At 45.6% G+C, this 9354-nt stretch overlaps 1 protein-coding gene across 1 annotated transcript; it reads left to right on the forward strand.

Moving 5' to 3' along the window:
• The first annotated feature begins 741 nt into the window (after positions 1 to 741).
• Positions 742 to 2419, forward strand: LOC135211324 (serine/arginine repetitive matrix protein 1-like). The gene is made up of 2 exons (XM_064244641.1): positions 742 to 2295; positions 2381 to 2419. The coding sequence occupies exons 1-2, from the start codon at positions 742 to 744 to the stop codon at positions 2417 to 2419; spliced, it is 1593 nt and encodes a 530-aa protein (XP_064100711.1).
• The last annotated feature ends 6935 nt before the right edge of the window (positions 2420 to 9354 follow it).

Here is a 9354-nt window from a genome sequence, read left to right on the forward strand (position 1 = left end):
GAAGTATGTAAGGTGAGGTTGCCAAAAGCTTCGGTGGACCCTCACACTGTTTGTATGAGGTGTAGGGGGAATGAGTGTTCGTTATTAACCATGCAAGGAATGTGAGGGGTTGAATGAGGATGAGTGGAAGGCTCCTTTCTTCCCTACTTAAGGAAGTTGGAGAGAGATAGGGTGCGCAAAGCTTCCTCTAGAAGCTCGAGTAGGTCTCGAGTTAGTGAATTAGAATCTGATCCTAACCCTCGTGTAGAAGTAGAACCTCCTTGCCATGTTTCAGCTCCTGCTCCCCGCGCCGAAGCTGAGGATTCGTCTTCGGAGGCGGCTGCTTTGAAAGCTACAATTCACAGCATGGAGCTTAAGATTCGCTCCTTGGAACAAGGTAAGGGTGGCAGTGTTAGTGATCTGTGCAGTGCCCCCAGTGTTGTGGAGGGGGCGTCTGACCAGCTCCGTAGCTTCCAGGCCTAGACCTCTTCCAGACTCCCAGTTCCAGTGTGGAGGAGGAAAGTCGACAGCCACAGGAGGCTAGGGAGAGACCCCCCACCGGTCAGGCGTCCCTTCGGCAGATCCTGATGAGCGTACCCAGGCTGCCTCGGATCGCCTCAATGCTTCTCCTCGTCTTCTTCGCCCTCACCCAAAGCGAAGGCGCCCTTGCAGCTCGTTTGCTTCCAGCCCGGAAGTTTTTCCTGAGGAGCCCTCGCTGGACGTGAAGAGGCCCAGAAAGATCCCGTGACTGCTCTTCTACGCATGCGCCATCACTCTGACTTCTTCGGAATAAAAGAGGAGCCTGTGAAGTCTCCTACTAGCGTTCTCGCCTGGCTCCAAGCTCAGATCTCGGCCCTCGCTGACTCCTTGGCTAGTAGCTCTCGTAGAAGGAAGGACGTTTCGCTACCAGTCAAGAAATCTAGACGCCCTTCTTCTGACGTTCGCTCTCCTCTTCGTAGGCATTCTTCGCCGATTGTTGCGGATTCTGCCGAACGAGGGGTGTCGCGTGAGTCACTCCCCTCCCCTGGCTGCCTCTCCTCCTTGTCCAGGCGCCAGGCAGCTGGCAGGCGCTCCTTGGCTGGCGATTACTCTTCACCGGACAGGCTCCGTTCTTCTGGCAGACGTACTTCTCCTGTCAAGCACTCGTCCTGGAGTGCGCGCCCTGCATTGGACAGACGCTCTTTGCAGGAGAGACACCGATCTTCGACTCCTCCCAGGCGCTCTTCTCCTAACAGGCGCCAAGAGCCTCGCAGGCGCCATTCGCCTGGTAGGCGCTCTTCGCCTGGCAGCCACTCTCCTCTGGATAGGCACCAAGAGCCTAGTAGGCGCCTCTCCCCTGTTAGGCGCTCTTCTCCTAACAGGCGCCAAGAGCCTCGGAGGCGCCTTTCGCCTGGTGAGTGCTCTTCGCCTGGTAGGCGTTCTTCGCCTGACAGCCGCTCTCCTCTTGATAGGCGCCAAGAGCCTCGCAAGCGCCCTACTCCTAGTAGGCGCTCGGCCCCTAGTAGCCGCTCTCCTTGCGACAGGCGCCATGAGTCTCGCAGGCGCTCTCCGCCCTGTAAGCGCCCTTCTTCTGGATACGGTTCGCCCCTTGGTAGGAGCCAAGATCCTCAAGGACGTCCTTATCATGAGAGGCGTTCTTCGAGTGAGAGGCGCTCTCCCTCTTACAAGATATCTTCTACTTCGAAGCGGGAGTCCTCCCACAGACAGTCCAGGCCTGATAGACACTCTTCAGTTTCGACTTATCGATCCCCTGATGACTTGGCTTCCCCTGTAAGGCGACATGCATCGTTTAGACGCCCTTCTCCTGACAAGACCGCCTCTTCTTCAAAGGACCCTCCTCGTTCTCCGTTACAAGAAGACCAGGATGGCTCTGACGAAGAATCTAACAAGACGGCAGCGATTTCTTCGTATAAGAAGCTTACGGAGTTATTGCTCCAGGAATTCGAAGATTACCTCAGCCCTGCCGCTCCTCCATCGCCTCATTCGTTGTTCTCGACATCCAAGGCAACGAAAGGATCCTCCTGTGTCAGGATGAAACCCATCTTATCCATGAAAAAGATACTTAGGAGCTTTGGATCTTGGCTTCTCTCCAAAGAAGAAGTGGGGAGGACGATGTTTGCATTCCCACCGTCTAAACTGTCTGGGCATACTAGTTTTTGGTACGAGACAGGAGAACCCTTGGGTCTGGGTCTCCCATCTTCGGCCGACTCGGACTTTTCAGCTTTAGTAGATGCAACCAGGAGATGGGCACTTAACTCTGCAAAGACTTCTTGGGCCATGAACGAACTTGACCACATACTGAAAGGAATGTTCAAAGTTCTAGAGGTTTTTAACTTCTTAGATTGGTCTCTGGGAGTCTTGGCTAGGAAGACACAGGCTCCAGATGCTATTTCTCCCGAAGATCTACACTGCGTCTTATCCTGTGTGGATAAGTCCGTAAGGGACGGAGCGAGCGAGATCGCATCTTTGTTCGGTGTGGGAGTGGTCAAGAAGAGATCCGTGTACTGCTCCTTCTTGACGAAGTCTGTCTCGCACGCGCAGAGGTCTTCCCTGTTATTTTCTCAACTCTCGTCTCAACTCTTCCCCAAGAAGTTGGTCCAGGATATCTCGACCTCACTTTCAGCCAAGGCTACCCAGGACCTTCTGGCTCAGTCGGCGAGGAAGCCTCGACCCTCTTTCCCCATCAAGAGCAGGCGAAAGGCGCCTGCGAGGCTCTTGGCGCCTGTTAGGAGAAGAGTGCCTAACAGGAGAGAGGCGCCTACTAGGCTCTTGGTGCCTATCCAGAGGAGAGCGGCTGCCAGGCAAAGAGCGCCTACCAGGCGAATGGCGCCTGCAAGGCTCTTGGCGCCTGTTAGGAGAAGAGCGCCTGGGAGGAGTCGAAGATCGGTGTCTCTCCTGCAAAGAGCGTGTGTCCAATGCAGGGCGCGCACTCCAGGACGAGTGCTTGACAGGAGAAGTACGTCTGCCAGAAGAACGGAGCCTGTCCGGTGAAGAGTAATCCCCAGCCAAGGAGCGCCTGCCAGCTGCCTGGCGCCTGGAGGAGAAGGAGAGGCAGCCAGGGGAGGGGAGCGACTCACGCGACACCCCTCGTTCGGCAGAATCCACAACAATCGGCGAAGAAGGCCTACGAAGAGGAGAGCGAGCGTCAGAAGAAGGACGTCTAGATTTCTTGACTGTTAGCGAAATGTCCTTCCTTCTACGAGAGCTACTAGCCAAGGAGTCAGCGAGGGCCGAGATCTGAGCTTGGAGCCCGGCGAGAACGCTAGTAGGAGACTTCACAGGCTCCTCTTCTGAAGAAGCAGAGCGAGGCGCATGCGTAGAAGAGCAGTCACGGGATCTTCTGGGCCTCTTCACGTCCAGCGAGGGCTCCTCAGGAAAAACTTCCGGGCTGGAAGCAAACGAGCTGCAGGGCGCCTTCCAAGCTCTCTTCAAAGGGCGCGAAGCATCCGGGGAGTTCCAGCCGCGCTTCAGTGAGGGCAAAGAAGACGAGAAGCATTGACGGAGGATTTCCTTCTTGAGGCGATCTGAGGCAGCCTGGGTACGCTCATCAGGATCTGCCGAAGGGACGCCTGACCGGTGGGGGCTCTCCCTAGCCTTCCTGCGGCTGTCGACTTTCCTCCTCCACTGGAACTGGGAGTCTGGAAGAGGTCTAGGCCTGGAAGCACTACAGAGCCGGGGCACTGCACAGATCACTAACACTGCCACTCTTACCTTGTTCCAAGGAGCGAATCTTAAGCTCCATGCTGCAAATTGTAGCTTTCAAAGCAGCCGCTTCTGAAGACGAATCCTTGGCTTCGGCGCGAGGAGCAGGAGCTGAAACATGGCAAGGAGGTTCTACTTCTACACAAGGGTTAGGATCAGATTCTAATTCACTAACTCGAGACCTACTCGAGCTTCTAGAGGAAGCTTTGCGCACCCTATCTCTCTCCAACTCTTTTCTCTTGTGCTCTCTTGGGGAGCTTCTTTCATCTTATTGTTCATCCAATTTACCAGTTTTGTGCCCTCCAGCCACATAGCTTTTCCAGCTTTGGTGAAGGCCTTAGTCTCCTCCAGTCTTACATTACTGGCCATTTTCTCAAGGGTAAAAGGGTAGTAGCACTAACCTGGGAATCTGGGTATATGCACACTGGCACTAGCCTGTAATAATAAGATGAATGACAGTAACAAAACCGCAAACATCACAATGGGTATGCAGAAATCTCACGTAGATAACATGGAAATAAAGGTCAAACAGATTGTAAATGCCTCATGCAAGTGACGTGCAAATGGTAGTCTAATAGACTGTGAATGAAATCCATTCAGGTGTGGAATAACTCACACAGGTGACATGGGAATATCAGCTGAACAAATTGTAAATGGTCTTACGCAAGTACAAAAACTCAGGCAAATGCGGTGGTAAATGATGGTAGGATCCCGGTAAATAACCGCTCAACTAAGCTGTAAATGACTGCCACGTAAAGGCAGAAAAATCAGCGCCGATCATGGGGTTAGGTTGCAATTGGATCTCTGTAAAAAGCAGTTAAATTGGATTGTAAATGAATGCCACGTAAGGGCATAAACTTGATGCCAATACTGGGTTAAATTGCACTTAGATTCCTATCGATAACAGTTGAACTCGCTTGTAAATTAATGCCACTTAAGGGCAGAAAAGTCAATGCCGATGCTGTGTTAAATCGCAGTTGAGTCTCTGTAAATAACAGTTAAACTGGATTGTAAATGAATGCCACACAAGGGTAGAAAACTCAATGCCGATACTATGTTAAATCACAGTTATATCTCTTTAAGTAACAGCTCAACTGAATTGTAAATGAATGCCATGTAAACAAGGAAAACTCAATGTGAATGGACGTGGTAAACTGCAGTTGATAAATAAAAATATATATGGGATTTTACCATCTCAAGGACGACACAAAAGGGAAAAAATTTTACAAACGCAAATCCTTGGTCTCTTCTTACTCTTCATTTGCTCACCTGCATTGCTAGGGAAAGAACCAAACAAATAAAAATTATCTAACCAGCTGCACAAATGCATTAGCACCAAACCAACTTCACGGAATTGCCTGAGATGCAGATAGCACAAGGTAAACTCCGTTGTACTTTCTCCCTCGTGAAACGAAACTATACTAAACCTAACTCTCATGAATTTAAGTTCCTGGAGATTTGGTCTCGCACACATTCAGGCAAGACGGTTGGAGGTTTGAGGAAGGTGTTGGTGGGATTGGGCTTGCATGTGGCCATAAATGAGACAGCAGGGAATTACAGAGAGAGACCGAGAAAAGAAAAATACACACACGGGCCTAATAGGTGCCTATTAGGAAAGCGTAAAATATTTCCTTTATTTTCATTATGTAAATTTAGATCAGCCTTGTTCGAAATTTCTAGGTCTAATAACTACTTTTTAAGTCATTTTGTGGCAGGATAGCCATTTTTCTGCTTGAGTATTTGTTTATATTATTTTTGAAATTTAGTGTCAATTGACTTGTCATTTCAAGTGGTTAACGTAACATTACATAGTGTGGTTAGGCGTCTCCTCCCCATTTGTTTATATTATCGAACTATTGTTTTAACGATACGAGTGTTGATGAATGCCTTCTTGGTGATCTCTGGATGCTGGTGCTCTGCCCGAGTTAGTTCGGGCTATAGCACTCCCCTGAATAACTGTCACTTAGCAGCTGGCTGATTTGGCATTTGGATGATGAGTATTTGGAGGTTTTTTGGATCACGCTTTGGATCTTCACCTTGGATTGCTCGCAGGTACTCCTGTCACCTGCGACTTGAGTGTTTCCCGTCTCGACCTACAACTTGGGTGCTTCATACGAGGCTCACAGGTGCTCCTGTCACATGCAACTTGAGTGTTTCATGCTTTTCCGTGTTGAAAGGAAATTCCCAGGCAATTGGTGCTGCCGCTTTCTCCTGGCACTGACGTAGATTTGCCTGCCGCTTCTGCGTCTCTATCCAGTTGCTTTCTTTTGTGAATTTGGGAGTTTGCTAGCTCGTAAGATGATTTGTAGGGAGGATTGTGCCAGGTAAGACAGAATATCTTTGATTTTCGTTCAAGACCACCTTCACTTTATGACTATACTCTGGTGTTCATGACCTGCCCTGATAGCTGTTTTGGCGAGTGGATCACGGCCCTGGTAGTCTCTCCTCTAATGCCTCTACCGATGTGAGAACTATACAGCATTTGTATTTAATGTCCAGAGATCACCAAAAAGGCGTTCATCAATAATTGTAAAAAAAAAAAATCTTAAAAGGTTGATTTAAATTTTGTATTTACTAAGTATTAAATATTGTTAAGTTTTCTTGGGTGTTTGTTTCTGCTGACCTTTAGCACTGAGTTACATTTATTACTGACAAGAGCTCTATTAACATTTTAGAACTTGCATAACAACCCCGAGGGTTGTAACAATTTGGCGACCTAAAAACTCTGCTGGGTCAAACACAAAATCCTCCATTGTACCGAAATTAGTAGGGAAAAACGTAATTACTACAACAAAACAAATATTGCTAAATTATCTAAGTGCTGTTCCACAGACCAAAACACTGAGTACACTTAAGAATAATCCTGTCACGGTCACTAAATTGTTACAACCCTCGGGGTTGTTATGCAAGTTCTTAAATTTTAATAGAGTTATCTGCAGCAGGCAAATCTACATCTGTGCTGGGAGAAAGCGACGGCACTAATTTCCTGGGAATTTCCTTTCAACAGGTAATAGCAGGAAACGCTCAAGTCACAGGTGACAGCAGCATCTGTGAGCCTTGTATGAAGCACCTAAGTTGCAGGTTAAGACGGGAATCACTCAAGTCGCAGGAGACAGGATTACCTGGGAGCAATCCAAGACGAAGAGCCAAATCGTGGTCCAAATTATATATATATTGTGACGTTCCTTACTTTTAATTACTCTTCCTTAATTAACCTGATGCCAGATGTAACGGCAAATGTCTTTGTTCACAATCACTGATTCAAGAACGGCACATAAAAAAATTTATTCAGTGATTTTCACATATGACACTTCACAGCTAAATATCTAGATGGTACTATGTATAAGATTGTAATATACTTTTCAAACAAATACACTGTAATCATGGTGTAGAAAACAGCACGTAAACAATATTAAATATAATATATAAAATACTTACATATTATTTACAACACTTAACTCCAAACAAGTAGTAATGAAGAAGATGACCAAACTTAAGCAAGCAGTAAACCAGACTTGACTCTGGACGTATGATTTACGTCCGAGGTAAACTTATTTTAAACAAAGGATTCTAATTACTAGAAACTATACAAAAATTCCATGGATGAATGTCCCAGGCGATGGCGCTGAAGATAATTGGCAGAATAGGGGACGAAAGAATCCTTAAAAAAAGGGTAGCAGATCCTCATATTCCCCGGGTGTTAAGAGTCCGCTGCCTGTAGAAAAATTAACAAAAAGTTTATATTACTCCTCCATCCTTGATAGGGTATCAGCTAGAGTATTATTGGCTCCTTTTATTCAAACTATTTTTGCTTTGGCTGCAGAAAGGATGTAAGACCATCTTAAAAGTTTTAGGTTGGTAAATTTAGCTCTTTCCAAAAAACATAAAGGCAAATGGTCAACGTAGATGACAGTATGGTGTTGGCCTTCCACATATGGGATTAAAAGTGTAGGAGGCGGGTCTACAATGCTGAACAATCCTTTTTGATGGTGGGCCACCTGATTTGAGCACCCGTAAAATGTCCTGAGTGGTAGCAAATTGGGAACAGGTGGTCGAAGGGTGGCACATCCCCAAAGCTTTCTGGATGGTTTGGAGTAAGACTCTACCGTATCCATGGTTACTAGTGTCCACTTGGAGAAAGAAAGGTTTTTCTAAGTTAGGAGCTCTTAAAATTGGATAATTTATAAGGAAGGTTTTTAATTGGTTAAAGATGGTCTGATGCTTATATGTCCATTCGAAAGTGTTTTTTGAAGAGGTTAGAAACAAATAGAGGTCCAGGTTATCTGAGAATAGTTAGGACAAAACCTAGAATAGAACCCAGTCATTCCTAAAAACGTGCGCAATGACTTTGTTATTGGGTACAGGATAATCAATGATGGCTTGGATATTAACCTTTTTTGGAAGCACCTTACCATTTCCAATAGTATGTCCAAGGTATGTTACCGTTGCTTTACCAAAGTTGCTTTTTCCCAGGTTGACTGAGACTGGCTGACCTTAATCTCTTGAATACTTCTTCAAGCTTCTTAAGATGTTCTTCCCATGTTTTTGATGTAACCACAATGTCATCCAGGTAGACATGGACTCCCTCTATGCCTTGGAGTACAGATTGCATTATTTGTTGAAATGTTGAAGGAGCATTACACATACCGAATGGCATAACATTGTATGAATACAATCCAAAGGGGGAATAATGAAGCTAGAGATTTCTTTAGCTCAGTCAGCAAGTTCTATTTGGTAGTATCCTTTCATTAAATCAATCTGTGTGAGAAAGGTTGCATTACTGACATTATCAATGATGTCTAAAATTCTAGGTAAGGTAAGGGGAAAGAATCTTAAATAGTAGCTGCATTAACTTTCCGGTAATCAGTACACATACAAAACCTTCCATTAGGTTTTGGTACCAATACACATGGGGATGCCCAAGATGAAACACTAGGAGTAACCAGATTATGCTCTACTAAATAGTCTACTTCTGCCTTTAGAATGTTTAACTTGCTCTTGGAAATTCTGTAAAAGGGCTGCCTTATAGGTGAAACGTCAGGTTTTATTATCACATCAAGTTGTCAAACAGTACATTTACCTGGGGCATCTGTAAAGATATCTTTATATTCTAAAATAAAATCTTCAAGTTGCTGGGAATGTTGCCAATTATCAAGTCAATATAATAAGTTAAAGGAACCTAGTATTCAGAATTAAATATGAATCCTCCCAAGACATGATTACTTCATCACTTACAGTGGAGTCTGAATTCTCATCAGATTCAATCACCAAAGGAAGGCTCAGTTTTTTTCTTACGAAGGGTTTCAACAGATTAACATGAACCATCTGAGTTTGCTTACGATGATCAGGTGTATTTATCACATAATTCACTTTTGATACTTGCTTAGAAATGGTGTAAGGTCCCATATACTTTTCTCTTAAAGGGCTACCCACAATAGGATGGTACAACAACACTTCATCACCAACTTGGAAAGTTCTTACCTTAAATTTTTTATAATGAATGAATTTCGTTCCTTCTTGCAAAATCTGTAGGTTGTTCTGGGCAAATTCCTGTATTTTAGACAACTTGCTCTTGAATGTGGCAATAAATTTTGAAGCATTAAATACTTTTTCCTCCTCACTTTGTTTCAGGATCCTTTCTTTTACAGCCGTCAGCAAAGTTCTAGGTTTCCT

The sequence above is a fragment of the Macrobrachium nipponense genome, chromosome 4 (assembly GCF_015104395.2).
Source record: "Macrobrachium nipponense isolate FS-2020 chromosome 4, ASM1510439v2, whole genome shotgun sequence".
Classification (NCBI taxonomy): domain Eukaryota; kingdom Metazoa; phylum Arthropoda; class Malacostraca; order Decapoda; family Palaemonidae; genus Macrobrachium; species Macrobrachium nipponense.

Excerpts from the sequence above, each read along its gene's own strand:
- LOC135211324 (XM_064244641.1), top strand. The coding sequence starts at position 742 with ATGCGCCATCACTCTGACTTCTTCGGAATAAAAGAGGAGCCTGTGAAG. Across the intron at positions 2,296-2,380 it reads TACTGAAAGGAATGTTCAAA|ATCTACACTGCGTCTTATCC; the intron begins GTTCTAGAGGTT and ends TTTCTCCCGAAG.